This window comes from Apodemus sylvaticus, chromosome 7 (assembly GCF_947179515.1).
Source record: "Apodemus sylvaticus chromosome 7, mApoSyl1.1, whole genome shotgun sequence".
NCBI lineage: Eukaryota > Metazoa > Chordata > Mammalia > Rodentia > Muridae > Apodemus > Apodemus sylvaticus.
In genome coordinates this window covers 78528034-78554491 of record NC_067478.1, presented here as the reverse complement: position 1 = coordinate 78554491, position 26458 = coordinate 78528034, and the positions used below count along the sequence as shown (strand labels likewise).

At 43.5% G+C, this 26458-nt stretch overlaps 1 protein-coding gene across 1 annotated transcript; it reads right to left on the bottom strand.

Annotated features, from left to right (window-relative positions):
• Positions 1-189: 189 nt before the first annotated feature.
• On the bottom strand, positions 190-26458 carry Dlat (dihydrolipoamide S-acetyltransferase). Its single transcript, XM_052188381.1, has 14 exons — positions 26090-26458; positions 25586-25687; positions 25078-25202; positions 24769-24925; positions 21451-21577; positions 18445-18632; positions 17351-17492; positions 10704-10771; positions 10079-10171; positions 9643-9750; positions 6301-6416; positions 3914-4076; positions 3280-3416; positions 190-2191 (listed from the first exon to the last, which is right to left on the bottom strand). The coding sequence occupies exons 1-14, from the start codon at positions 26363-26365 to the stop codon at positions 2062-2064; spliced, it is 1932 nt and encodes a 643-aa protein (XP_052044341.1). The 5' UTR covers positions 26366-26458; the 3' UTR covers positions 190-2061.

Genomic DNA, 26458 nt, shown 5'->3' with positions numbered 1-26458 from the left:
GGCCGCACAGTCTGTCTTGGCAGTAAGTACTGTGCCTCATAAAGTAGCTGGAGCTAGTGTGTTAGGTGACAGTCTGATGACATCACTCATCCTGCCAGTTCTACAACTGAATTGTCACCTGTATTGGGAGCTTGACACTTGATAACAATCATTTAATGTAAAAGAAACTACAAATAGATCAAACATTAGTTCAGATACACTGAAAACATGTTTAATTTTGAAAGCAATTGTTCTTGACCCAAAGCACTGTTTCATATGTCTTTAGTTACTGTTCTGAGTCCAGATTTAGATTACAGGTGAGATTCAGTCTTAACTGAGAACATTTTTGTCAGATGATAACCTTTTATTTTTCTTTCAAGAGAACAAAAGAGCATTAGCAAAGGATGAGTCATTTTTCAGTTTCACATTTGATCAGATTTGGCTCATACTAATGATGCGCCCTTGTGATACGCATGTTCTTTCTGCAGTTTTCAGTACCTCAGTGCTGAAGAGGCAGGCCCCCGCATGGGACTGCCTTTACAGAAACACGGCCACTGGAGGCCTGTGGACTGTGTGGAGTGTCGCTTGCACCATGTGATAATGAACACTTAGAAACAGATTCAACACTGATGAAACACTTCAAATTTTAGGGGGTGCCCCCCCATATTACACACAAGGTCAGGGTTATTTTAAAGTCACATATAATCCCAAACATTTATGAAAAACACATCACATCAACAGGAAGTCTGTTCCCAATTTATTTTTACTATTCTGCATGTCAGCCCTGCTTCCCTCCAACACAAAGGTAAAAACGTAATAAAAGAGTATTCAGGCTGGGAAGGGAGCCACTTAAGAAAACCTACCTTAAGGTTTTCTGTCCAATGGGGTCTTAGGACTCTTATTTTACATGAGACAGGACTGGGGTGAGAGAACAAACACTCTTGAATATACACTTTTAAAAAACTTTCTCCAACCACAGTTTGCTGTGTTGTTTTGGGTATTATGTTTGTTTGTTTCATTGAGAGAGAACCTTGCTATGTTGCTGAGCTATCCTCCTGCTTTATGTTTTCAGTAGCTGTGGCTACAGCACCAGGTGCCTGTTTTGAGCACTGCATGCAGTGCGGCGAAATACCCACTGACATCCTCACTCCCATTTCCTTTCAGGCAATATCTGGTCATAAATGAACTTTGGCACATATACAACTCTAAAACCATATATTACATATGTACACTTCTCCCATATACATTCCACAGTCATTCCACAGAGTTCTCAAATTGAGTAATAACGGGATAATTGGGTTCATGTACAGTCAATATCCAGTTCATCTCAGAAGGAAAGTTCTACTTCTACAATTTGTTCATTTCAATATGCATGTTCTTTTATTTGGAGGAAACTGAAGAATTCTCAAGTTATACATTGAAATTGTTTATAAATAAATACATAAATTTTCATTTATACCAAGGAGCTGGCTTATATCTTTATCTTGAGGGAAAAGCTATTTTATTTAGAGATTCATATAAAAATAACAGTTGGTTGAAGAGGTCTAAGAAAATGATGACTCTTAAAGTTTCACTTATTTTCCTTGAGTGATAAACTAAGGTCATGTAACAGGAGACTTTAACTAGGGTTAGATCCCAAAGTAAAACTTTTGTTCAAACTCCTCCCATAAGAAATAATTTTCATGACTTTGTTTCCCTCACACTTGAATAAGTGTGAATCAATTAAATAAGTTGAATCAATTAAACTCTAATTTCCAAGGTCTCATCCAGGTTACTTTTATGAGCCTGTCTGTAGAAAGCCACAATCCTGACCATCTCATACCCTCAGGAAGGCCTTCTCACCAAAGAGTTAGGCCACAGGTCCCTCTACTAGGAGTGTACAGCTTTAAACTGATGTTTAATTATTAAAGGGGTACAATATTTGGGTGTAACTGTCATTTACAAAAGATTCATTTATGTCTATTACAAACAAATTGTCTGGACTGAATAATAAAATTAACTAGTGAAACTTTAAAAGAACCACCTGTTTAATAACATATAAATATAATATCAGCAGAGAAAGAGCAGAAGTTCTTGAGTAAATTATAACAACATAGTTATAGGCTTTTCAAGGTACTTTTTGAATTCAGCAAGCCACTGGGCTCCAACTGCTCCATCCACAACTCGATGATCACAGCTGAGTGTAACAGACATCACACTAGCCACATCAAAGCTAGAAAGAAAAACATTGGTGGGTATTCTGAAGGAAACCAATGAGTCCAAGACAACAGCCACCCACATGCTGATTCCTACCATAATCCTACCCAGGTAGATTATTTCCCTTTTATCATTCAGAGGACTGAATTTAGTTCACTTATATACTGTGCAAACAAATAGCAAAAAACTAGTTTTTAAATATCCGAGACAGTTAACCAGGCTGGTCTTGAACTTGCCAAGTAGTTAAGGTGGGCTTTGAACTTCTAACCCTCTTGACTCAGGCCCTAGAGTAGCTGTGATTATAGATCTGCATTTGAAAACTGGTTCTATCCACTGTTTATCTTTAGCTCAGACTGTCACCTTAAAGGAAAACTAAATACATGCCTAGGAACACGGGTTGCCAAACTATACAAAACATGCCAAATACTGATTTTGTCTATTATGATGTAGATCCACGTTTCTAGAAGTCATTAGCGTTTTGTTTTTGCCTGCTGTCATAGTACGATGGCAAGGACTTAGCACCAGATCATATGGCCCAGAAAGCTAAAATATTTACTAACACTTTAAGGAAAAACATGCAGCAAGGTGGCGGCACATGCCTTTAATCCCAGCACTTGGGAGTCAGAGGAAAGTGGATTTCTGTGAGTTTGAGGCTAGCCTGATCTACAGAGCGAGCTCCAGGACAGCCAAGGCGGCACAGAGAAACCGTGTCTCAAAAGAAAGAAAGAAAAGAAAAGAAAAAAAGAACAAAAAGGAAAAAAAAAACATGCCAAGACCACATTTCACAGCTCCAGGACAGCCAAGGTGGCACAGAGAAATCATGTCTCAAAAAAGGAAGGAAGAAAGGAAAGAAAGAAAGAAAGAAAGAAAGAAAGAAAGAAAGAAAGAAAGAAAGAAAGAAAGAAAGAAAGAAAGAAAGAAAGAGCAAAAGAAAAAAAAACATGCCAAGATCACATTTCAACTATGACTGAAAATCATAAAATCCTTAGTAAAATGGAAGTGGCTTCCACTGCATCTCGCGCTGTGTCGACCATTTCAGGCCATATGTAAAAACCGTAATGACGATGCGACCGCATCCCAGCTCCTCCTCACTTCCCCACTCACCCTCTCTCATTCTCTGCTGGGATCAGTTTGTCCTCTGAAGCACCAATTGCCAAAATACATGCCTGGGGTGGGTTAATAATCGCAGAGAAATTCTTAATTCCAAACATCCCTAAGTTGGAGATTGTAAATGTTCCACCCTAAAGGAAAAAAGTATAAAAATAGATCACATTGTTACCATAATCAAGAGAAAAATTACAAATATTCTCTTAAGAGGCCATGAGAAAACCTTTTATTTAAGAAAGTCTTGAATAGGGGGCTGGAGAGTTGGCTCAGCCATTAGGAACATTGACTGTTCTTCCAGAGGTCCTGAGTTCAATTCCCAGCAACCATCTGTAATGGGATCTGATGCCCTCTTCTGGTGTGTCTGAATACATCTACAATGCACTTATATACATAAAGTAAATAAAAAATTATTTTAAATAAAGTCTTGAATAGGACACACATGATATAAACCAAAGTCAACTAACTTTCCCATGCAATTAAGAAAATATGTCTTTCAGCTTTTCCCATGTAACTCAATTGCTTTGTTTTGAAGACCAAGTATCATATCATATATAGCAAATCAAAACAGAAAATGCAACAAGAGAATGAGGCCAAGCAATACATGCCTTACAGCTGAGGCATGGCACCCTACCTGGAACTCGTGAGGCTGAAGTTTACCCTCTCTCGCTTTGGAGGCTAAAGAAACAACATCACTAGCAATGGTTTCCAGTCCTTTTATGTGTGCATTAAACACAATAGGAGTGATAAGTCCTGCAGGGGTACTGACAGCAACGCTGACATCAACCACATGATTTCTGTTGAAAAAGAAAATGGAGTCAAACTCACCACCATAAGGGCTGGAGGGAGGGCTCATGGCTGATAGCACTGGCTGCTCCCCCAGAGGACCCAGGTTCAATTTCCAGCTCATAGCTGTCTGTAACTCTAGATCCAGGGGATCTGGCACCCTCACACAGACATACATGCAGGGAAAACACCCGTGCACATAAGATAAATACATCTGTAAAAAAAGCTGGAGTGTCTCCCTCAATTCTTCTATCCTCTACCTTGCCAGAAGAAGGAAGAAGAGGAGGAAGAGGAAAAAAGGAAGAGGAGAAAAAGGAGAAGGAGGAAAAGGAGGAGGGGGAAGGAGGAGGAGGAGGAAGGACCACTAAAAGGTGCCGGTTAAAGATAACATGGATCTTGAACATTTACTTCAAACACTGTAGGTGCTTAGGATGTAGCTTAGGCAGTAGGGCACCTACCTGCCTATGCACAAAGTTCCAAGTCTGATCCCCAGTATCACTAACCACAGACACACACAGACACACAATTTTAGAAGGAATGTGCTATTGTTCAGAGATATCTATCCTATGTGTTAACATCTTGATGTGTCTTCACACTTTGAAAAAATGAAAGGGGACAGGGGAAGAAATATATCAGAAGGTTGCTTTCACACTTATTTCCCTTGATTTCTTGATTAAAGCACCACGTAGCTCACAAAAACACCATCAGCAGCAGCATGGAACAGACTGACCTTTCTGGGTTGTAAGGACAAGTACATTGGCTGGAACAGAGTCTGCAACAAAGCTTGTCACATGGAAAAGAGTGAGAGGAGGGACACTGTGGGGATGGGGGGTGGCGAGGCATCCCAGTGGGTAAAGGCACCTGCAGTCAAGCTGACAGCTTCACTTCAAGCCTGGGAACTCACACAGTGGAAGGAGAAAACAGACTCCCAGAAGTTGTCTTGAAGTTGGCCATGGTATACATGTCCATCAAAGAGCAGGGGGTGGGGAGGTGGGATGGGGGTAAAAAGGTAGGTAGAAGGGAAGGAGGGAGGGAAGGAGGGAGGGAGGGAAGAACGGAGGGAGGGAGGGAGGGAGGGAGGGAGGGAGGGAGGGAGGGAGGGAAAAAAACAAAAAAGCTGAGAGACACGATGGGAGAGAAATCAGAGGAGGTCGTTACTCAGGAGAAACCTAAGATAGGGCTCCCAGTCTTTTTGAGAGTAGATCAGCAGAGACCCTACACCCCAGCAGCATCTCTGGCTTTTATTTATCTGCTGAAATGTGTTTCACTCTGTAGGTTAAGATGGCCTAAATGTCATCTGTCCCCTTTGGAGAATTTTCTCAGTAAGACACCACTACATGAGTATTTCTTTGAGCTCTGTGAGTTATCCTGCTGAAGGGCACATGGGGACCTGTTTGTAGTCGATTGCTAGATCTGAGAATAGCATCTAAGAGGGGACAGTTATGTGGGACTAAGGCCCGATCTCTGAGACCTAAGACTATCTCCAGGTACACAAAATGAAGGGTCTAGCTGCTGCCTACAACAAACCAACTGGCTGTTCTGAGGATCTGTGTATAAGTGGCGATGCGAGTGTATGAGCACAGGAGAGGAGGGAAGGGTTTCTTTAACAGTACCTGTGTTGATGCTGGGGTTAGGGAGAGGACCCGAATCCTGTTCTTGGCACCTATGTCAGGCAGGAAGGATGTGGTACCTCAGGTCTCCTTGGGCATCTGCACTCATTCGCACATTTCCCCACCCAGAGACATATTCAGACACATAATATTAAAACTATAGTATAAAAGTGCCTACCTACATTCTAGAAAAGGCCAGGGCTTGTATTGGAATCCTGACAGTGATCAACTTACTAACCTGGAACAAACTACAGAATTCACTGAGCCTCCCTCTGATTCTTCATCCAAGCAATCAGTGAACACTTAACTGATAAAGTATTTCCAAAAACCTAATGTGTTGTACCCAGCCAGTCACACACTGACAGAACTTTCTAGTGACCAGAGAACAGATTCTTCCTTGCTCTCTGACATTCATTATCAGTGTAACCAGACTGTGTTTTACACCAATTTCCTTTTACTGAATCATATGAGGAACCACAGCATCACTCACTGGCCAGGTGCTCCGTCTCAGGGAGTTTTGTGCTGTTTCAAACCCATTTACCCACAGGCATCAGTCTCCACGTCCCTAGCTGCAGTCAGCAGCCACGAGCTAGCGCAGGCCACTCTGCAGTCTCCAGTCACTCACTGTCTTATAACTGTGTCCATCCAAGACGAGTTTGCTTCGGGAACCTTCAGACAGGCCAAAGCTGAAGCTTTGATGATGAAGTCGTTGACAGAGATCTTTCCTTTACCTTCAAGCATCTGTGAAAAAACAAGCAACTAGTTTATTAGGCCCCCCACCCCAAGAAGAAGCAGGTTCTTTATCTACTGAATGGAGGCACAGCAGCAGCTGAACGTTGGGATTTATGGCGTGTCTATTTTCATTTCAACTGAACCAAGGTGTTCAAGTACACAACAACCACACTAACAAATGGTGGGAAAAGAGGAAGTAGACTCAAATTCCTCAAATCGGGAGTGAAACTGGGGACATGCTATCTTTCCAACATAAAAAAGAAGCACTATGAATACCCAACACCAACAAATTACACAACCCAGATAAAATGATCAAGTTTCTAGAAAGAAACAACCAATAAAGAGTATAAACTCAGAATAAACATAATCATGAAACTGGTCATACAATCTGCTCACACAGACTAGACCCAAACAGCTTGGTTTTTTTTCAAGACAAGGTTTCTTTACCCTGGAACTTGCTCTGCACACCAGGCTGACCTCAAATTCAGAGATTTGCCTGCCTCTGCCTCTTAAGTGCCGCCACCACCCAGCAACTAGCCCATACTACCAAACACTTAAAGGCTAACATAAATCTTCACTTAGCCTTCTAAAGAACAGAAGACAAAACAAAATAACAATTCCCCAGTGTTAGTCTCATTTCAAAATCAGACAAAAACCCAACAGCTAAAACCTAAACATTATCTTATAAATATAATAGAAAAACCCTTAACAAAATACTAGCAGACAAACCTAGCAATATATAGGAAGGCCCATTAGCTATGACCAAATGGGTTTTGTTTCAGGAATGCAAGAATTGGTAACATCTAAGAATCAAAGTATGCACAGCAGCACTTGACTATTCTCTTGTCTCCTCTGGAGGCTTAGTCGGGAGAATCATTTAAATCCAGAAGTCTGGGAATCACAGTGATATCTTTCTTCTTAAAAGAGAAAAAGATCGCCGGGCGGTGGTGGCGCACGCCTGTAATCCCAGCACCCTGGGAGGCAGAGGCAGGCGGATCTCTGAGTTCGAGGCCAGCCTGGTCTACAGAGTGAGTTCCAGGACAGCCAGGGCTATGCAGAGAAACCCTGTCTCGGAAAAAAAAAACAAAAAAAAAACAAAAAAAAAAAAAGAGAAAAAGATCAATTACTGTGGAATTCCCTAACAGAACAGAAAGACTACATGACTGCTTCAACATCCCAAAAAAGACACAAGAAATCAGTACTGCTCTACACAGTTACTGAATATTTACTCAACTTGGAGGGAACTACTGATGAGAAAAAGATCTACAAGCCCCCACCCCCATAATTATCTAGCCTCATACTTCATAGTCAAAAAGTTATTTCTCCTAAGATCACAAGACCTCTCCAGGGGGATCCCTCTTGTGACTAGCCTCAGAACCTAAGCGTGCCATTTGCACAGATACAAAGCACACAAATAATAAAGCTTAAGAAACAAAAAGACAGAAAGAAAAAAGAGCTAGATGCCTCAGTACAGGGGAATGCCAGGACAGGGAAGTGGCGTGGGTGGGTTGGTGAGCAGGGGGAGAGGGGGATGAGATGGAAGGTTTTCGTGTGTGGGGGGGGGAGAGGACCAGGAAAGGGGACAACATTTGAAATGTAAATAAAGAATATATCTAATAAATATATTTATTTAATAAATAATATATTTAATAAAAAATAATTAAAAATAAAAAAAGAGGAAAAGGAAGGAAGGAAGAAAAGGATATATATACTACAACACGGCTGAACCTCGTATGATAAATGACAAGTTTCTGGTAAAGAACGGCTCTCACATGATTCTACTCAGAGAATTCCATTTTGCCTACTGGTGAATATTCCAAGACGAAAAAGTAAGACTGGGGACAGTGGAAGGATTGATGGGATTACGGCAAAGGGCTATTTGGGGTGGTGAAAATGATCCAAAATTTACTGTGGTATTATAAATATATTCTGAAATACATTGAGTAGGATACTCCAAATGTGTGAATTGAATATGGCATTAAAATGGTATGAATATCTCAAAAAAGTCATTCAAAATAATACACCAAATACACCGGATACATTTATCTATTTCAATACTTTGATTTTTATAAATATTTGAGTTGTAGCTGGGCACTAGTGGTGCATGCTTTTAATCCTGGCACTCAGAATGCAGAGAGGCAGGAGGATCTCTGTGAGTACAAAGTCATCCTGGGGTACAGAGTGAATTCCAAGACAGCCAGGTCTACATAGAGAAACCCCGTCTTGAAAAACAAAACAAGCCGGGCGGTGGTGGTGCACGCCTGTAATTCCAGCTCTTGGGAGGCAGAGGCAGGCAGATTTCTGAGTTCGAGGCCAGCCTGGTTTACAGAATGAGTTCCAGGACAGTCAGGGCTACACAGAAAAACCCTGTCTCGAAGAAACCAAGTTCAAAAAAAAGAAAAACAAAACAAAAAAAATTTTTACTTGGGGGTGTGTGTGTGTGCGTGTGCGCGCGCGTGCACAGGTGTGTGTATGAATGATGTACATGCAAACAGGAGCCTGTGGAGGTCAGAAGAGGGCCAGATACCCTGGAAGTGGAGTTCCAGACAACTAGACATTGATGTGTGCATGTCCTGACCCTGAGCCATCTCTCTAGCCCAGCTTCAGAATCCTGACAACTGTATGCCACCATCTGTAACCCTGTAGCTACCGGCGAGCTCTGCTGCTGATTCCCTCATGCAACCAGCGATGTGCCTCAGCTGTGCACTCTGTGCTGGGTACATAATGTATGAAGCACTGAACACTAGACAAATCTGTGCTCAGGGAGCAGAGCTTGTAAAAGGAGTGACTGTGCATCCGTCTGTCACACAGCATCTTACAGAGTGTGTGTTAACAGGGGAGGGGAAAAGGTTGTAAATTTAGATTGAGCATCAAATCATAGTGGACTTGCTAGCCTAATATCTATCCATGGCAAAGTGGGTTTCAGATGCTAGGCTCTAATCAAGGGTGAAAAGCCAGAAAAGGGTGCACTCCTGTAACCCCAACATTTTAGAGGCTACAGCAGAACTGCAAGGCCAGTGCAGCCTTGGTTATATGGAGTTCCAGGTGTGAGCTACCTAGTGAGACACTGTCCAGATAGCTGCAACAAATCAAAAGAAGTCAAGTTTTCCCAGGGTATTCTCTACTTAACAATTCCAAATGGCAATAATTTCCTATCTATAACCAGTTTCTAATAACAAAGCACATGGTAACACTGTAGAGCTTTCATGGGAAAGACAGAATTTCCAAGTTTTACCTTATTAAGTTCCTTCCGTACCAACAGCACTTCTCCCATGTTTACATCGACAGAAAGGTAATAATGAGGTATGGTCTGTTTCGACTGCATGAGCCTCTGCGCAATCACCTGAAACCAGACAGAGTTCAACATCAGTTCTCAGGTGACACCAGACTATACCGAACTCAGTCTGCTTGCCTGGCAGGGGTCAGATGCTCCCTGGCAGCTTACCTCGCACGTCAGAGTAAGACAAAGGACGGCTCCTCCTACAAGATTAGCCAAAACAGACTTCTTTACCCCAATTCCTCAGCTGACCAAATCAAACTTCGTTAAACTAATAATCTAGTATTTTCAACTGGCTAGGCCCTTCTTGGTGTTTTAAACTACCACACACACAGCTAAAGAACCAGAGTGGAAATGGCCAGCAGCTCTGAGCGAGCCGTTGGGGTGCTCTTACTCGGCGCATGTTGCTGATGGGGATGTCTGTGAAGACACCTGCAGGAGCTGCTGCCACTCTTGGACCCGGGGGAGCCATGGCGGCTGCTGCAGCCTAAGAAGGAAAAGAAAGGCACTTAGTGACGGACTGGAGACCACCTGGGACAGGCTACTGCAGTGGGCGGCCACACGCCAAAGCAGCAAAGTTCTGAGGAGTAGCTGGTTCCATAGGAGCAGCTGGTTTAATCTCCATAGAGCAAAAGGGACTCGAATTAGACTCTTTATTAAAACCAATCAAGGCGTGGTGGTGCATGCCTAAATTCCCAGTACTCAAGATGCTGAGGCAGGAAGATTTCAAGTTCAAGGTTAGCCTGCTTCCTAAGAAGAGGTGGGGTGTGGGGATGAAGAGAAAGCAAAGCATTTTTAATTGAAGAATTAAAGAAAGAAATATAAAAATAAAGGCTGTGGGCCAGGATGTGGCTCAGTTGCAGGAGTACATGCCAAACATGTATGGAGCCCCAAGATTTGGTCTCCACAATGATAATAATATTAAGCTGACTACAGCTAAAATCAAATGAATGAATGAATGGATGAATGAATGAATGAATGAATGAAATTATAATTTTAAAAAGCCAAAAATAACTCACAGGAGCAGCCTTAGAAGGCACAAAAGATTCAATGTCCTTCTTGATGATTCTGCCTTCTGGTCCTGTCCCTGAAGAAACACATAAATATCACATGTGACAGCATACCACTGAATCTCCAAGGTCAACACCGTGACCCTAAAAAGACCCTCTCTCCCTCAGAACAGTGGCTTTGTTACTTGCTCATTAATCCACAGTGCCCTGGATCAATAGTAGTTTTGTTTTTTTGCTTGCTGTTTCTGTTTTTTAGAAACAGGGTTTCTCTGAATAGTCATGGCTGTCCTGGAATTCACTCTGTAGACCAGGATAGCCTCCAACTCAAGAGATTTGACTGCCTCTGCCCCCCACATCCCAGCCAACAGTGGTTCTTTTTAACTATTGTAAGTAGTAATTATTTTTCTCTCAAAGTTTTAGCCAGTTAAATTAAATTCTTTATTTTCTTGCATTTTCTTATTTTGTTTATTTCTTTGCTTTTAAGTTGGGAAACACTGACCTAAAACTAATACTGATCACAGTTTATAAACTGAAAAGGAAAATTAGCTGATGACTGTGGTTATCTTAAAAAGCAAAACAAAACAAAAAAATCAAAACCAAAACCAAAACAGAACCCCAACTCATTGAACCTTGGAATACTCTTATTTGATCATAAAGTACAACCTTTCTGTAAGGTTGACAATTTTCTGAAGAAATAAACCTTTTTAACTTCAGAATAGCATGAATAATGTGTAGCTACACTGATCCCATCCTTAGATTCATTTATTTTCCATAATTTTCAGGTTTTTCACACCAACCAAAACTAAACCAACTCATGCTACAAACCAAGGAGGAAATACTACAGTGTCTCTAAGAGACCTTCAAGGCTTAGGTTGTTCAAATTCCCCTCCCCCTCCCATCTTTACCTCAGGGTTAGGGTCTCAGGCCCAAGTACATCACCCTGGCCTTGAAGCAAATTCAGAATTTAGTTATTATAATACCTTTTACACTGGCCCACTTCTAGAAAAAAATTGGTCAAACTGATTCATCTTCCCCCATGGCAGCCTTTTAAAGGATTCCCGTTGTGTGCAGTTCTTCCCAATTCCTTTCCTTCGTTATGAAAACAGAGTTGGCTAGAACTCTCTCTCCTCACCAGGAGCTCTAGAACAGAGGCGGCAGGGACCTCTATTAGATTCCCCACCCTTTAAGCACAGAGAAACCATAACCTCCCCTGCAACTGGAGCAGAGCTTGATGCCACGACGCTCAAGCCCTCAAGAGGAAACCAGCGACCCATCACAGTTAGCTATGTTAGCCAACAAATGTTTTCCCTTGCTTTGCCAGCTCCCCGACAAAGCACAACCGGTGACGGGTCATAAAGCAGTATGGGACAAAGGGAAGAGCTAGCCTGGCAGGAGACACACAGTGCTCTGTGGATAATTAGGCAGCTGACTACAGTCCCCTGTCTCATCTGCAGGATGGAGATTACTGCACCAGCCCTGGTTCAGAGCTGGACTGTGAGAGCAACGGGACAGTGAGGCAGAAGGTGCGCCACGTGCAAACACATGCGACCACTGGACCCTCAACACCAGACGCCTCAGTTTCTTCCTCAATAGTTAACATTTTGGCTGAATTTTCTAATTACCGTGTCCCTCTATCTATTTGGTTCTACTACAATGGGTTTTTTTTTTCCTCTTGCTCCCTCCTCCACAGCCCCAACAATAAATAATTTTAAATCCCTGAAATCCACAACAAACACATTCTTCTCTTTGCTGGTGCTGTTGCATGATAATCAGATATGTTTGGTCTTTGATCCAGGCTTTTGGCATGGGTCTTCCAAAATCTAAGAAATTTCCCAAGTGATAAGTATTTGTTTTTTCCAATGGAACCTCCTTCTGTCACACTAGTTTATGCTAACAAGGTGACTGAGGGTGGGGCTTCTGGATAAGGGGCATCAGTCTTGTTAGTCTAAGGACCAAACACTTGATTAGTGTGATAACTTTCAATCTCCTTTCCATTCTCCCTCCCCTGCTTCCTGCACCAATTCCCACTAACGGGAGAGTGGAAGTTGAGTTCACTAACCACTGACCAGCGATTTATTCAATAATGTCTTTATGACGGTACCTGCATGAAGATAATGCGGTGAGATCCTGTGCGCTTCCTAGTTGGTGAGGACAGCAATGTGATGGCAGGATGGCAAGTCCCCAGAGTGCACGGGTGCCCCGGGATCGCTCCCTGCTATACCTTGTCCTATACTTCTCTACCATTAGCTGTGCCTGAGCTGTATTTTTTACAGTATCTATCAGTCATTTTAGCTAATTATCAAACCCATGGAGACTTGGCAATCTATGATTTACTGCTAATGAGTTAAACACACAAGGGACCCTGAGCACTTAGAAGGAACAGGAAGAGCTGTCTTCACCTATGGAGTCTCATTTTAGCTGAGTCACTGATGTCAGAAGTGGGCTGAACCGCTGGACACTCGGTTGGTGCTTACATGAAAATACCCCCAGCACTTGGTACCGGTGAACACCACACAATCCTGGGTCCGGAGCTCACTGAGCCTAGGCCACAAAAGCCTGCTTCAAGTCCCAGGATTACAATAAAAGTAACCGGAAGCACACTGCATCCTACTGACCCTTCCACTCTTTCTAGCCCTGACCATCGGTCCCACCCTCTCCGTCTTTCCTTCCCTTCTCCCAATGGCATTTCTCAGGCTGTTAGAATCATTCCCCTGTAGAACTCTAAAACAGTGCTTATCTTCTATTATGCATCAGGGTGACTCATTGTTGCTTGGAATAAAAAGCATGCACTTGACTGAGTCAGCTCAGAACTGAAAACCTGAAACATGCACAGAAGGTTCCAGAAACCCAACTGTCCCCTGAAAGGGCTCCCGACCCTAGGCTCCTTTATAATCTCTCCAATCTCAGCCCCTCTCAGACATTCTCTAAACTGATTAACAGTAGCAAGGAGGAATTCTCCCATCATAGAACAAGCCATCCAGAATCTCAATTAAAGCAGATAAAATGGTCTAAATTCTATCGAAGGCCAATCCCACTTCTTCTTAAACTCGAGAATCCTGTTTCCTGCCAAGCCACTCTACCCTGTGTCACCAACTGTCTCTAATGGACCAGGTTCTCAAGGAGTGGACCCCTGGCACCAGCTGAAGGTACTTTTTGTCTTGTGACTGCTAGCACTCACACAGTGCTAGTCAAGTGCTCTACCACTATGCCCAGCCCCAGCCTCCTTGCTCTGTGCAGCCCAGCAGACCGTGAACAGATCCTCCTGCCTCAGTTTTTTGACCAGCTAGAGTACAGGAGTGTGCCAACCAGGCCAGCTTCTTCTGACTCCTCTCTCTCTCTCTCTCTCTCTCTCTCTCTCTCTCTCTCTCTCTCTCTCTCTCTCTCTCTCTCTCTCTTTTCCTTCAAGACAGGGTTTCTCTGTGTAGCCCTGGCTGTCTTGGAACTCACTCTGTAGACCAGGCTGGCTTCGAACCCAGAAATCCGCCTGCCTCTGCCTCCCAAGTGCTGGGATTACAGGTGTGAGCCACCACGCCCGGCTCCGACTCTTCTCACCCTTGATTTCTACTCTCCCCTTTCCTCTCCATGCTCAGTTACGTTCCTCAAACACGTCAAGGCTGGTATGATTCCAGACCATGAGCTACTGGTGAATCGCCCTCTGCCAAAATGCTTTTCTCTGACCCTTCAGGAGGCTGTGCAGATGACTCCTTGTGTGGACGTGAGGTCACGTATCACTTCCTCAGGAAGATCCTCCTCATCCATCCGAAAAGCCACTGTGTCTGTCACTAACAGGTTTGTCACTGGGTCTACTTCTTTTTAGCTCTTAAGTCACCTCAGTTCATAATAAAATGTAGAGCCAGGATAGCTAATATGCTTTCTCTGCATAAGCACTGTTTACTTATTAATCTTCACACCATATTAAGTATTATTTTTATATACAACTAACAGAGCCAGCAAAGGTCATACTGTTAGAGTAAGGCGGAGCTGACATTTAAACCTGAGCATTCTAGCTCTGTATCCCACCCTTCACAGCAATGCTAGACTGTTGTCACTTCACTTGCTCCTGTTGGCCAGTGAAGTCGGAATGTTCTCCATCTTACAAACAAGTACCTCATGCACAGATGCTTCTTACTAACTATGTGCTTAGCTAATAATAAAGGAATCACTTAACCCAGCCTGCATGAAAACAATACCGAGGTTCTTCAACTTATCCCTCTACCAAAATAACCTCTCCAACACATGACCCCACTAGTCCAAGTTCTTCAGGCACAATTACCAACTCAGCCCCTCTACTCTGTGAAATACCTTCAGCTTGTCTGATACTAAGCACGGTGTATGAAGATGACACCAACAAACAGCAGCTTAGTGAGTGGGAACCAGACTGAGGGCAACAACTGCAGATCTGAGGGCAGCAGAGAGTAATGGGAAAATCCAGAAATTAAAATAGGTCCTGATGTTCAGGCCTCTAATCCTAGCTACTCAGGAGGCTGAAGATAGAACACTGAAAGTTCAGGGCCAGCCTGGGCTGTTTTTTTTTTTTTTTTTTTTTTTTGATGCTACAACAAAATAAAGAGATGGGTAGAAATATATATGAGTGTTACAGTGTCTGCCTACTATGATCCTAGGTTCATTAAAAAACAAACAAACAAAAAAATTAAAACAAAACAAAACAAAACAAAAAAACCTGGGCTGTTAAGAAAAGTGCAGTGTGTAAGGATGTTACTGCCAAGCCTAATGACCTGAGTTTAACCCTTATGTATGAAGTGTCACACTGTACACAGAGGTCCGAGGACAAATGACAGGAGTCAGTTCTGTTTCTACTGTGTGGGTCCTAGGGACAGTACTCAGGTCAGCAGCAGTCAGCACTTTTACCTGATGAGCCAGTTTTGCTTATTGCTACACTCAGTTAACCCACACTGAGATTTAGTACACAGCCATGTCCTATAGCTCAATATTGCTCAACAAACACATATGCTTTTGCCAACACTTAAGTAAGACAGGATAAAGACAAGGAAATTGTGGGGTTATGAGAAGGGAAAGGAACCCCTCATTCTGAAGTAGACAGAAGCCTCTAAGCACCAGAGAAGCAAGAATTCCAACATTAACATATGCTAAAGCCCTCTCTCCTCTCAGTAAGAAAACAACAATTTTCTAGGAAGCTCATCAAAAGCCCCATTTATAGTAGACTTGTACTATATATAAAACCCTAGGCTCCTTGTTCTATCTATAGATTACAATTCCATCCACAGCACCTCCAGAGCCTCCCCCACAATCTCACTCCCCAAGGGGAAGAAGGAGCAAGAGGAGAGCCACCACAGTGGTAGACATGGCTAATGGTGGCCGACTAATACAACTCTCCCTGTGGGCCCACAGTTACATTTCAGCATGTCTGACCTCTGACTATCTCTTAAAAACCCCATACCCACACTTGGGTATAAATTATTATTTCCCAGAGAATATTTCTCTTAATCTCCATCCTTAAAATCTTCATTAAGGGTCTGGAGAGATGGCTCAACAGTCAAGAGCACTGACTGCTCTTCCAGAGGTCCTGAGTTCAAATCCCAGCAACCACATGGTGGCTCACAACCATCTCGAATGAGATCTGATGCCCTCTTCTGGTGTGTCTGAAGACAGCTACAGTGTACTTATATATAAATAAATAAATCTTTAAAAAAAATACATTTATCTTTTAAAAACTTCATTAAAATATCTCTTTGATGTGCTTTTGATTTTTTTTGTGGGCATGTTTCTTCTTTTTGTTTTTTTTTCTTTTTTTTTTAAAGGATTCATTTATTAAATATAAGTACACTGTAACTTTTCAGACACATCAGAAGAGGCATCAGATCACATTACAGATAGTTGTGAGCCACCATATGGTTGCTGGGATTTGAACTCAGGATCTCTGGAAGAGCAGCCAGTGCTCTTGCCCGCTGAGCTGTCTCTCCAGCCCCTTTTGTTTTGTTTTGCAAGACAGGGTTTCTTTGTATAGCTCTAGCTATCCTGGAACTCTGTAGACCAGGCTAGCCTTGTACTAAGAGATAGGATTATAGGTATGGGCCACCATGCCTGGCTCATAAACACCTTTTTATTTTTAATAAAACTTCAACTCAGCTTCATTCTGACAAGTCCTGAAATTCTTTTTTTTTTTTTTAATTTTCTTTATTATATGTAAGTACACTGTACACACCAGAAAAGGGTGTCAGATCCCATTATGGATGGTTGTAAGCCACCATGTGGTTGCTGGAATTTGAACTCAGGACCTCTGGAAGAGCAGTCAGTGCTCTTAACCGCTGAGCCATCTCTCCAGCCCCAAGTCCTGAAATTCTTTTCTGCACCAAAGCCACAAAGCCTGGTTTGCCTGAATCCAGGTCCCTAAGATTACAGGAGCTAGCTCCTCAGAGATCTGATGGTAAATGTGAGAGACACTTCCTTCCCTCATTGCTGCTGTTGAAGATTTCCTATGAATAGAGGAAAGTTTGAAAAGACAATTACAAATTACACGGGCAATACTAGGAGATTAAACAGAACACGGTAATGCTCTCCCTACTCTGTGAAGGCAGCAAGGATGTCTCCTTCCATGCAGGTGTATGCGCTGGCCTTACAAATAGCATTTAACTAAACTTTAACTGTATAATCCCTTTCTTCAGAAAGAAACTTACCTTTAACTTGGGTGAGATCAATCCCTTTCTCTGCTGCCAACTTCTTTGCAAGGGGGCTGACAAACACCCTTCCCTTTGGTCCAGCAGGAGCAGCTGAGGGGGCAGGTGCTACAGGCTGGGGAGTGGGAGGAACAGCTGCCACCTTTGGGAAAAAAGTTACAGAATATCCATCCACTCATCACTGCAAAGATAATCTGACAGAACACAGGTTCTCATTTTATAATGGAAAAGTCTTTATAAATATAAATGTTTATTTTCCTGGTTTGAGTAATATGAAAGACAAATGGGAAGAATACTTTGTCAGAGACAGAAACTGTGCGTGCTAACTAGAGAGGTGTGGAATTAAAACTGACCTATGTATAACATACTTGCTACCTCCCATTTCTTGTCATTTTCCCTTTGAGACTATGTAAGCCACAGTGATCCTCCTGCCACAGTCTCCCAAGTACCTGGACCACCAAATACCTTACTTCCTGTTAATTCTTTATTTCCACTGAGTACATAATTAACCTGAGTTCTGCTTTATTTAACTCACTTCAGGATATAAAATGACAGCATCAGGTCCCATGTTTCAAATATCTTAAGGAATGGACCACCTGTTCCTTGATAGCATGTGAATCAACACAAGACTGAGAATGCAAGCTTCCTCTGAGGAAATGTACAGCTTTTCTAAACCCATAGAGGAGTGCACTGGAGAGTGCATGTGCATGATGCTACAGCGAGTCATGTCACTTCAGGGTCCAAAGTCCAAAACATGCTACATCTGCTACAATCAATCACAAGTACCAGAACTGAGAGTGGAAACAGGTCGTTAGTTGAGCAACAGAAAATGTGGGGTGACACCATCACCTCCCATGGACATGACATCACACCACTAGCAGGACATGCAACTTACCTTTGATCTCAGCAAGGCTTAAGATGGTGGCAGAGTAAACTACTGACCATCAGGTGGACAGCACACGATACACGCACACACACCACAGATTAACAGATACTGCCAGTTACTTTCCTTTGTATAGGATCGGACGCACGCACAGGAACCTGAGCTATCATCTGCCTGAACGGACAATTCCCCAGGTCAGTAGCACACCTACCGGGGGTGGGACAGATGGTGGTGCCTGTGGCTTTAAGCTGGTCACTTCTGTTGGCCTGTAGTCGGCAAATGCTGCTATATCTTCTTGTTTTTCTACTATGATACATAGTGGGGCTCCCAGAGGAACATCCCTTGTGCCTTCAGGGACCAGGATTTTTGCCAGATAACCTTCTTCTTGTACTTCAAAACCTTAAGTAGAAAGAAAATCATTATGGGACTTGAGCCTCCACCGTTCCCACACCCTCACCAGGGTTTCAGGTAAAACAGTTTTCATATTTAAACTATTAGCATTGCTTTTGGTTTTGTTTTTGACAAACTACTCAACTTCACTGTGCCTCCATTTCTGACTTTAACATGGGAACAGGAATAGTACAGTGGAGCCTCTGTCCACAGGTTCTGCATCCCTAAGTCCACTGAACTGTAGGCCCATATTCCATTGCTGCTGACATGAACTATGTACTTAGGCTTTGGAGGTCTGAACTTAGCACATACACTTTGTGTTCTTGCAACTACTTCCTAAGTAATCCGTGTGCAATTACTCACACAGCACTACTGTCCTAGGCATTGCAAGGAACTGGAAATGATTAGAGTGTACAGGGCTAGAGGCACAAGTCTTACTAATTTGTTCCAGGCCTGAGGTCCAATTCCAGCGACCCCCACCCCCACCCCAACCTCCAAATACTATGTCCACTTATTTAGGGGACTTTAATCTATAGACTTATCCTTGAATCAGGTTGCCAACACATATACCAAGGAATGTCTGACCATACAATCCTTACATAAATGTTATGGATTTAAGTCAATTAATGTTTAAGTATTTACCCTGCACGAAGTATAAATGAAAAATGCAATTGGCCCTCCTAAGAGGTCAAAACAATTTGGGAGGAACAAGCTACATGCGAGCTGAGCATACATGGGTGCCTTTCTGGAGCCAGCCCCCGTGGATACTGACTCTGTCTGGAGACAGCCCCCGTGGATACTGACTCTGTCTGGAGACAGCCCCCGTGGATACTGACTCTGTCTGGAGCCAGCCCCCGTGGATACTGACTCTGTCTGGAGCCAGCCCCCGTGGATACTGACTCTGTCTGGAGACAGCCCCCGTGGATACTGACTCTGTCTGGAGCCAGCCCCCGTGGATACTGACTCTGTCTGGAGCCAGTCCCCGTGGATACTGACTCTGTCTGGAGCCAGTCCCCGTGGATACTGACTCTGTCTGGAGCCAGCCCCCGTGGATACTGACTCTGTCTGGAGCCAGCCCCCGTGGATACTGACTCTGTCTGGAGCCAGTCCCCGTGGATACTGACTCTGTCTGGAGCCAGCCCCCGTGGATACTGACTCTGTCTGGAGCCAGTCCCCGTGGATACTGACTCTGTCTGGAGCCAGTCCCCGTAGATACTGACTCTGTCTGGCCTGCCAAGACTGCAGACAGGGGCGCCTTCTAAGAGCTACCGAAAACGCCTCAAGGGTGGCCTTATGTGGCACTTACAGGACACTAAGATGGTATCAGCTAGACTGCTAGGAAGTCAAATTACAAGAACTGCCAGCAGGACAGTAACATGGGATTTCAGCAGGAAAAGTGTTCTCAGAGCTCCTCAAAGGCTGTACTTGACATTTTGCTAAATTTTCCAATGTGATTAAATACAGTATCACTGGGGTCTCTGCATCACCAAGTAAGACGTTACTCAGCTACTGTTTCTCTCAAACACTGAAGACTTATAAAAGTAAAGGCTAAAGCTGGGTGTTTTCCTGCAATCACACCATCAGGAACAATGAGACAGGAGGATGGTAGCTCAAAGTTAGCCTGGGCCACAGAAGGTCAAGAGCAGACTAGATTACACAGCAAGGAGTTCCCTATAAAGAAGCAGCAGCATGGCGTGATGATGCATGACTTTAGTCATAGCACTTGGATCTCTCGTGAATTCCAGGCCATCCAGGGTGAGTGAGACCCTGTCTCATAAACTTACTAGTTAATTTAATTTAATTAAAAATAGCAAAACCAAGCTACCAACAAGGGCAAGCTCTGCCTTCCGGCTCTCTCCACAGTTATGCTTCTTCTTGATGGACACACACATCCCTAACGAATGCTTCCATTTCCCAACTGGGAATAATACTCAGTAGAAGCTCTGCTGAAGTTGAACAGAGGCAGCACACATCTAAGGCTTGGCAGCAAGAACCTTTACCCACACCAAACCACTTTGCTGGGCCCTGCTTTTTCCTTAAGGCGGAATCATTTCTTCTAATAGCTAGGAGGGAACCAGGCATGGTGGTACAAGCCTGTAATCCTAGCACAGTCTCGTCTCAAAGAAGAGAGGAGGAGGAACAGGAGAAGGAAGAAGAGCAGAAGGAGGACGAAGAAGAAGAAGAGGAGAAGAAGCAGATTATAAAAAAGTACAGTGAGTCAAGAAGAAGATGGTGGGAGGGGTCTTACTCTTTGATTGGCACCTGCCCTAGGCTACCAAGAGGACGATGAAGAGCACTGTGTGACACTCCTGCCTAATGCTATGTCCTGTTCTACCAATATGGCATGGATGAGACTTCTGCTCCTGAAAACCATAAAGAGCGGAAAGAAGTTCCTAACCCCTGGAACCCTGGATTACCAACACACACACCACAGATACATGACAGGACCCAGGAAAATGTGATGCATGTGAAGACTGGCATCCATGCCACTTTCAGATTGTGAGACTAATCTACACCACCTGAAAGGCTCTGGTTTTCTCCTGCCCTAGAGGGCATGACTGTCTTCCTCCTCCCTCCTCCTTTTTCCATGTTTAGACAATGACAGTTCTGATACAACTCCTGAGTACCATAAAAATATAGCCGAGAGAGTGAACATGGGCCTTAGCATAGACCCTGGCATAGCCTCCATCAACGAGTACAGCTCAGAAGTGACATGTGTGGCTGTGATGACTGTTATCATGTCCCTGGCAGCAAATCTCAGAACTGTAGATGTCACGTCATCACTCACACAGTACAGGGAAGGATGGTCCTCCCCTCCCACTCTCACCTATGGTGGCCTTGTCGGTCTCTATCTCTGCCAGCAGGTCTCCTTCGCTCAGCTTCTCGCCCACTTTCTTCTCCCACCTCTGCACTGTGCCCATGGTCATGGTTGGGGAGAGGGCAGGAAGAACAATCTGTGGAGACAGATGACACACATCACTGCTTAGCCAGGAAGCATGAAAGCATTCAGGTAAGCGTGCTTATCAACTACACAGTGAGACCTTGTCACCCATCACATAGGCCTGTGCTAACTGCCTTCTACCAGTTAAATCTTCCTTCAGAACAAGAGTGACTATACGCGGCCTGTCACCCTAAGCCATCCCCCAAAGTGAAAAGCGACAGGGAGATGGGAAAGATTTCTTTCAGATGGTCAAAACAAACCTCCCTCTCCCTGCACGCACGCACACGCACGCACACACACACACACACACACACTCTCACACACAAAGTATCTTTTCAACCAGGTCAGTGGTTCTTAATTTTTCTAATGCTGCGTTGCTACCCTTTAATACAGTTTCTCACATTATGGTTACCCCAGAGGTATAAAATTTGGACTCACTGCTACTTCATAAGTGTAATTCTGAAACTGTTAGGAGTCTAATGTAAGTATTTGATATGCAGATATCTGATGTGTGACCCATTTGAAAGGGTCAATTGGCTCCCTAAAGGGGTTGTGACCTGAGGGTTGAGAACTGCTGATCTAGGTTACCACAGATACTTTTCATTCTTATAGAATAATCTTGGTCTAGACAAAGCACTCCGCTGAATTTGCTATGTTCTAAAATAAGCATCTTTTCACCCATAAGAAACTACACACACACACACACACACACATATATGTATATGATTTTTTTTTTTTAAATTAAGGGTTAGAGAGATGGCTAAGCGGTTAAGAACACTTGCTGCTCTTGCACAGGACCTGAGTTTGGTTCCCAATGGTCAGCTCCCAACGACCTGTAACTCCAGCTTCAGTGAAGCCAATCCTGCCTCTGGGAATACCAGCATGCACATGATGCACATGTGTACACACACAATTTTAAAAAATGAACATTAAAGCCAGGTGGGGTGGTGCACGCCTGTAATCCCAGCACTTGAGAGGCAGAAGCAGGCGGATTTCCAAGTTCGAGGCCAGCCTGGTCTACAGAGTGAGTTCCAGGACAGCCAGGGTTATACAGAGAAACCCTGTCTCGAAAAAAACCAAATCCAAAAAAAAACAAAAAACAAAAAAACAAAAAAAAAAAGAACATTAAGAGCAATTCTGGGAACAAAGGATGAGGTTCAAGAGTAGAAGAATAGCTGACTAGCATGCGTGAGGTAGGACTAGAGTGAAAATTCTATAAAACTAAACACCATTCTTCTAGACTAGAGGAACAATATATTAAATTTTTTAAAACTGTTAAAAAAACTTTCTGATGTGTGTGTGTGTGTGTGTTGTATATAAGTGTGTGTGTGTGTAGTATATAAGTGTGTGTGTGTGTAGTATATAAGTGTGTGTGTGTGTGTGTGTGTGTAGTATATAAGTGTGCAGTAGAGAAGTCAGAGGAGGATGTGATGTGTCCTGAGCTATCTCCCTCATTTCCTTGAGACAGGGTCTCTCACTGAAGTCAACAAGCCTCACTCTCCAACTCTGCTGTCTCTGCTCCCATAGTACTCTGGTTACAGAAGAGAACTTACTCTCATGATAAGCTCTGCACATTTTAAGTGTACACTAAATGCATGTAAAAACAAATATTTTTATTTTGGACAGGATTTCTCTGTATAACAGCCCTGGCTATCCTGGAACTCAATTTGTAGACTGGGCTGGCCTGGAACTCACAGAGATCTGCAAGCCTCTGCTTCCTGAGTGTTGGGATTGAAGGTGTGTGCCACCCTGCCTTGCAAGACTTAGAAATTCTTTAAAAATTATTTTCTGTTCAGAATTTTTCTTCATTGCATAATCACCAGTGAAGTAAGTGAAAGTGTGTGTGTGTGTGTGTGTGTGTGTGTGTGTGTGTGAGAGAGAGAGAGAGAGAGAAAGAGAGAGAAAATCTTTACCATCTCAAAGGATTCTTAGGGCCCAATTCTAACACTTGAACACAAAGCAGGATAAAATGGAGAAACGAGGTCTTATAAATAAGGTTGCCAAACTGAAAGAAATAACCATGAAAGCTAAAGATCAGGAAAAATTTCATCATAAGGGATTGTTACCAATATTATTGGAACATGATTTCCAGAGAAGAAACTGATTCATCCAGAAAACTTCCTATAAAGTTAAGGAAAGATCAAATTTTAATCCTTTAGATTTTACTTACTTCCAACATCAAGACCACACCTAAGATACACAGAGGAGAACTCTAATATCTAATAACATGATTTGGTGCACGAGCTTTGGCATCTGTATATGTTTTTTCTTTGACTCTTTTTTCCCTGTTTGTTTGGCCCTATTCTAGTTTTTTTTATTATTATTATTATTTTTTAGATATCTAATAAGAAAGAGAAGGAAAAGATATGGCTTTGGATAGGCAGGGAAGTAGGGAGGATGTGGGGATGGGAAACTGCAATTAGATTATATACACAAAGGAAAATCTACTTTAAAAAAAAAAAGCATAAGTCAGTTTCTTAGAAGCTGACCTAAGTTCATGGTAATCACATTTATGGCCACTAGCACTGTTACAATGTTATCCCATAGACATAGTCCATAATGATTATTCTTTTTAAATGATTTATTTTTATTTTATATGCATTGGTGTTTTGCCTGTATGCATGTCTTTGTGAGGGTGCTGGATCTCCTGGACTTAGACTTACAGACAGCCGTGAGCTGCCATGTGGGTGCTGGGAATCAAACCTTCGACCTCTGAAAGTGCTTTGCCCACAGAGCCATCACTCCAACGCCTTCATACTTATTCTTTATTGTTATTTTCTCATTAACGATTATTATTGGAATACTTCATCTATGCTTAGAAGTAGCCCACTCTAAACCAAAGGAAAACTTCATCTGCAGATTTTCATTCAACCAATAGCACCTGTTCTCTACTTAAATTCTACTTGAATAGAAAAAAAAATCATTTCCAAAACCTTTAACATTGTTTGTGAGTGAGAAAAACCAAGCGTTTCCTGTATCCTATGCTAAGGCTAAGAAAGGTTAAAGAAACTGTCCAAGCTCACACACTTGAAAACAACAAAAATACAAGCTGTCAAGTTTCACAGTTAAAATCTCTGTATACTGCTGGATGACAGGCATTTATATTTAATGACAAGTTTTCAGAATGCCACCCATACGGAAAAATGACAATAAAAATATTAATAACAAGTCCTCAGGCGCCAGCACTCAGAGGCCGAGTCTTACCTGCATATGAGTAGGATAGGAGCTGCCAGGAGCACTTGCAGAAGGTGCAGCTGGGGCAGCAGCTGGGGTAGCAGCTGGGGCTGGAGCTGGGGCTGCCGGTGCAGCAGCTGCTGCTGAATCCAATGTATAATTTTTAAAGGCCTCAATATCCTGAGGCCTGAAGAAAAAGAATACATAAATATAGAATTTATAAAGCAAATTCAATCCCTAACCTCCCAGCGAGTCCTCAAATGTCCTTAACTTCCAATCTGAGTCAAAATGCTTTAAAAGCACCAAGTGTTCACAGATTACAAGGGTTTTTTTACTCACTTTTCAACTGTGATACAGATGATGGATCCAACTGGTACATCTCTGGTCCCTTCGGCAACAAGGATCTTTGCCATATAGCACTCCTCCAGGCTTTCAAACCCAACAGTGGCTTTATCAGTTTCAACCTGTTAACACAAAGCACTGGCTTAGGTTTGTACTGCCAACCTGCAGTTAATTAGAACGTGTCTAGAAATCCGTAGGAAGATAAACCCACTGCCACAGACTTGAAAGGATGATTTAAAAACATTTGGGTAGAAGACAGACCTTGCTAGCACTCCGGAGCAGATCTCTGAGCATTGCAGACCAGTCGGGGTTTCATGGTAAAACCTTGTCGAAAACAGTTTAGCTGGCTGCTGACAACTGAGCTAACCAATCATGTCTGATAAATGGGAAGTGGGAAGGGGAGCAGCTTTTAAAGAGAAAGAAGAAACTACCTATCAGAAGGCTAAGCTTTAGTCTATTCAACCAAGCCACTCCCTTACAATCATCTGCACATTCTAAGACTTACCTCTGCAATTAGATCGCCCTCGCTGATTTTTTCCCCTTCTTTTTTTTCCCAACGGGCTATGGTGCCCGCCTGCATTGTAGGGGAAAGCGAAGGTAGTGGAACCTGCGGAAAAAGCATACGTTTAAACAGGGGTACTTAACCCTCCGTGTGCGTTAGACTTTCATTCCACCCAATTTTATGCAAAGTATTTACTGAGTCCCATTACAAACTGGAGATACAAAGGTTCTAGCACCCCAGAAATTCATGACTCTCAGTGGCAGGTTGATCCTCCAGTCAGTCTAGTGGATTTGAGAAAGCACGTGAGACTTCTCAGACCTTTTGCTTATAGCCCCAGGCTTAGAGCTCTTCTTTCAATAGAAGAGATCCCCACTGGGAAGGTCTTGGGCAAGGGACCGTAATAGATCTGGAAGGAAGCTGGCTGTCGGAGGCCTCTCAAGGAGGATTCCCTACGCCAAGGAGCGAGCGGGCTCTGAAGGACAACGGGCTCCGGGGTGGATCACTCACCTTCTGGTGCGGAGGGAGGCTGTAAGAGCGGCGGCTGGGCGACCCCAGGAGTTGTCGCAGTAAGCGGTTACGGGGGACCGTGCCAGAGCCAGAGCCCCAGCCGCACAACGAGCGGACCCCATAGCTGGGGATCCCACTGCCGCAACGAACCGCACTGGGGCCGGTCCGAGGGCTCCCGCACGGGACGCCGGGGCCTTCCTTCATGGCTGCCCATCGAGCCCTGAACTCGGCTCTGGGCACAGCACTCCGCGCCCTCCGCGCACAGACGCGCCACATTACTGCCACCGACCCCCACGCCCCAAAGGCTCCGCCGTCTCCGGAGTGACCTCTCCAAGAGCAGCGCGGCTCTGCCGTCAGCCGCGCACTGCG

Excerpts from the sequence above, each read along its gene's own strand:
- Dlat (XM_052188381.1), bottom strand. The coding sequence starts at position 26,365 with ATGTGGCGCGTCTGTGCGCGGAGGGCGCGGAGTGCTGTGCCCAGAGCC. Across the intron at positions 10,172-10,703 it reads TGCCTTCTAAGGCTGCTCCT|GCTGCAGCAGCCGCCATGGC; the intron begins GTGAGTTATTTT and ends TTTCCTTCTTAG. Across the intron at positions 4,077-6,300 it reads ATGGACACAGTTATAAGACA|AAATCATGTGGTTGATGTCA; the intron begins GTGAGTGACTGG and ends CTTTTTCAACAG.